The sequence below is a fragment of the Parasteatoda tepidariorum genome, chromosome 7, assembly GCF_043381705.1.
Source record: "Parasteatoda tepidariorum isolate YZ-2023 chromosome 7, CAS_Ptep_4.0, whole genome shotgun sequence".
Classification (NCBI taxonomy): domain Eukaryota; kingdom Metazoa; phylum Arthropoda; class Arachnida; order Araneae; family Theridiidae; genus Parasteatoda; species Parasteatoda tepidariorum.
Window position 1 is genome coordinate 91631404 of NC_092210.1, and position 4280 is coordinate 91635683.

Consider the following 4280-nt stretch of genomic DNA (forward strand, 5'->3'; position numbering starts at 1 on the left):
TTTCAAAAAATATAAAGCAATGCAATACTTGTTCTACGTTCATTAAAGTTTGAAAAATATGTTTTATATCCTAAAATAACAAAAAAAAAAAGGAAAATATATTGACTCCAAAACATTTTCATTTTGTATAGAAACTTAAATGAATATAACAACTTCCATTTCATAATATTACTAAATATCAGAATTACAGTGGATTATAAAATTTTTTTTTAATAATTAGAAATGTAAATGAGCATCTCTTGTCTGAAAGCAAATTTTTATACCAGGAGAAGCTTCTTTCAATGTCTACTGATGTTATTGGTGCGTACTTGAAAAGGACGGTCACATTTACTGACAATTCTTCTTCAATTTGAAAAAATGTTGCTTCACCTTTTAATATCCTAGACATTTTTTTCATTGTTTGGAAGTCAGTGTAATAATAAAAAATTATAAAAAATAATAAAAATTAGAAAAAAATTAACAAAAATTTTAAGAAATGCTTTAAAATGCAAAATACGCCCCAAAATTTAAGGAAAATGCCCTATAAATCTCAAAAAATGCTCTAAAGGACAAAAAATTTGCAAAAATGCAAAAAATGCAAATGTCATCAAAATCCGGGCCTTAGTTATTACACTATGAATTGTTATGAAGCATATGTAACAATTAAATAAAATTCACAAAAACAAACAAAATAATAATCAATCATTAATAAAAAAATAAACAATTAATGCTAAAAAAAACAGTTAATAACCATAAAAAACAAGCTAACAATAAATAACTAGCAAAAAAANTTAATGCTAAAAAAACAATTAATAACCATAAAAAACAAGCTAACAATAAATAGCTAGCAAAAAAAAAATAAATAACAGTCCTGCTTGAACTAAAATCTTACAACCTAATATAAGTTATTTGTCATCTAATCTGCAACAACAGAAGTCACACTGATGTTACTTATTCTGTTTCTGATTCTTGTTTTAAGATATTGCAAAATATATTTTTTTTTCAATGTAAATAAAGAGTGTTTAGTATTATTATTTTCTCAATAATCACGAAGCCAGAATTATTTGACGGCACGTCTATGACCTCATTAAACAATTTTTTAGAAAAATTGGCACGTTGGTGTGTAAAGGTTCGCCACCCCTGACCTAGACCATTTTGAACGTGGGTGTCTTAAAAGTAGTAACTATATTTTGAAAGTAGTTTTGTAGTCGCAACATTTTTTTTGAAAAGAAGTAGCCGTAGTTATATGCATTTGTTATAAAGTAATTGTAGTAAGCAACTACCAAGACATTTCCGTTCCGGCAACTGAAAAAAAAAAAAAACTGACTAAAAACAATTTTTTTTTTCGGAAATTTCTAAGGGCAATATTTTTATTTAAAGATAGTTTATGATGGTGCTTTGAGGACATGTTTGGGCGGGAGGATGAATTTTTCGGTTATCGGCATCCTACAGTCCGTTATTTGACGCACTATAAAATTCTATGTCAAATTATAATGATCAGGTGATACTATACAGCCAGAGCCGGATTATACCTTTCGTAGGCCCTAGGCATAGCCGTTTTTGGGCCCTCCCCTCCTTCCCCCACTCCTCCCCTCTTTTCAAAATATATGCTGAAATTTTCTTGCATATTTTTTTTTAACACTTTCATTAATATGGATTTTAATTTACGAATTTGTTTATCGAACTTTATCTGCAATACCGACAAGTGTAATGCATAAAGTAAGAGAAAAAAGAAAGGTACTCCTAACTTTAGAGAGAAAAAAAAATGGTAGAAATATAACATTTAAAAGAATAAAAAATTTACAAGTTTAGACAAGAAAAACAAGTTTAAAAAATACAAAATTCTCATATTTATTTTTTAAAAATAATTACAATTCCTAAATTAACTTATATAAACAAAACCAATGATTAAATAACGCAATATATTTCATACCTAATTAAACGGGGAGGAACCAATAAAATAAAAGGAAAACTTATTAATCTAAATAAAAACACTTGAAAATTATCGAACCGAAACGATAGTTAAAAAAGGCACTAGCATAAATATTAAAACCCGGAACAAAGCAAGATCAACGGAATTTAAAAAAAAAAAAAAAAAAAGAAAAACCTAATGATAAAATTTATGAATAAAAAGAATTTATTGAGTGCGAAATTTATCGTGAAAAGAAAAAAAAAATCAAACGCAGTGGAATCAGAAAAACAAAACTGTTTTTCTGATTCTACTATTTTTGATTTTTTTTTTTAATTTTTTTCTTCCCAAGTTTTTCGTAAGCCCTAGGCACGTGCCTAGTGTGCCTATAGGTTAATCCGGTCCTGTATACAGCTGTATTGTTTTCACTCGGAAGAAACCGGTTTGCGTTCCTGCATCAATGGGTTAACATTGTCATGCAATACGTTACAAATAAATACAAATAGAGAAGTATATGAAAAATCTTCTGAATTAACACCCATTACAAATATAAAAGTATCGCCTATGAACTCGTGTAAAACATGTCATAATTAAAAAACTACAGCGCGTCGAATCATTTGTGGATTATACTATACGAATATAATGCTCGATATAATAAATATTCTATATTTATATAATATATAGCCTCATTCATCCCATTGTAACACTAACGTAAACAAGTGCAAACCGGTTTCAGTCACATGAAAAAAACACAGATGTATAGTATTACCTGATAATTAAGATTTTGCATAGCATCTTATAATGCGTCTAATTATTTGGCCCGAGTCCCGTTAATAATCCTTATAAATTAAAAAAAAAAGAAATAAATAAGAACTTTTTTCGAGAGAATGAAAACAATGAATTTAATTCTTACTTGCATTGATCTTGTGAGAAGACATATCAGAACTGATGGATAAATCAAGGGCAAACCTCATGATTCCCCCAATTGAAATAAATCTATCATCCAATGAAAACTCTAACAAGACACGCCTCAATTTCTCATTTCATTGCTGATATTACGTAAAACAAAACTCTTGTGGGGGAATTAGACCTGTGTAAGCGGCCATTTCTTAAAAATATAAAAAAATTTAAGCCATTGAAATTGAAAACTATGGATACTATTATAAAAAATGTTCGCAAAATAGGGTAAAAGATTCATTTCCAAAAAGGTTTTTAAAAAAATGTCTCCCTTTTAGTAAAATTTAAGCGTTGTATCTAATGTTGACAACTAATAAAAAGGGAGTTTTTTTTTAACCAATAAGTTTATGAACGAATTCAAAATTTATTCCTTGCAAAACAAATCTGGTATAATTGTGATCATGACTGTTAAATGCATTTAAATAGCCGTACAATCAAAAAAGTTATACGAAATGTCGAATGAAACCTATGATAATCAAATTCAATTCAAGATTTCATTTCAGGTTTTTAATAACCGGCATTGAACAGCCGACTTAATTCTTGGGTTTACTACTGTTGTCTAGAACCCATTCCGAACGACGAGGGAACTTCTAGTCCAAACTTTATGACAAACTACCCTTCATTTGAGACTTTTTACTTTAACTAACCCTCTTTTGCTGAGTTACATGGAGATGAAAACTACGAAACCCTCCCACGATGAACCCGATGGCAAGGGGAATTTACATTCCGTTTACCACTGAGGATATTTTACGTCATTGCTGTGGTCGTTGTGACTCATATCCACAAGTCAACGTTGGGATTCAAACCAGGATGTTTCTTCTCATTAGGTGAAATGACTCTCACCAGCAATTGGCTGTTTCCTTTTAATGCGAAGCATCTCCACCACCTCTTTTCATACAGGCTACCCTAAGGGCCTTTCAAATAAACCAAGCATTTACTTTTGCGTATTTAAAAGCCATAATACAATGAAACCTTTATAATACCTCCCATAATCCTATACTACTTTTAGAATGGAAAACAATAAACGATACTTTAAGATAATAAAAATTAAATTTTATCTCAAAAGAATAACAAAATATACTACTGTAGTGTATCTACCACTACAAAAATACAATTCCAATTCACTAGTATATAAGACATGTTAACTCGATTCTATGTCGGGGTACCTTTTCTCAGATGAAGATTGACATTGTCTATACAGCTCTCACCACATGGGTGACCCGGACATGATATGAACACGCCCACCTTGCTAGAAACTACCACTTCTATTTGAACACGCCCACTTCAATGGATGGTCCACGTTGAACAGTTGACTTGCTTCTTGTCACTGCGACATTATCCACCTCCTCGTACTGTTGCTACTCAGTCTCGATCACACATACAACGTATTCACTCGATTGCTAAAAGTCAACACAGGCTCGACCACGAGTACTGT

General features: G+C 30.5%; 1 protein-coding gene across 1 annotated transcript in view; it reads right to left on the bottom strand.

Annotated features, from left to right (window-relative positions):
• The window catches only part of LOC122272596 (monocarboxylate transporter 12), a gene marked incomplete at its 3' end in the record, with an annotated part of 552146 nt that extends 549284 nt beyond the window's left edge, over positions 1–2862 (bottom strand). Inside the window, 1 exon segment of the mRNA XM_071183838.1 lies at positions 2802–2862. Within this exon segment, the coding sequence (XP_071039939.1) occupies positions 2802–2862 (61 nt within the window).
• Between the last annotated feature and the right edge of the window lie 1418 nt (positions 2863–4280).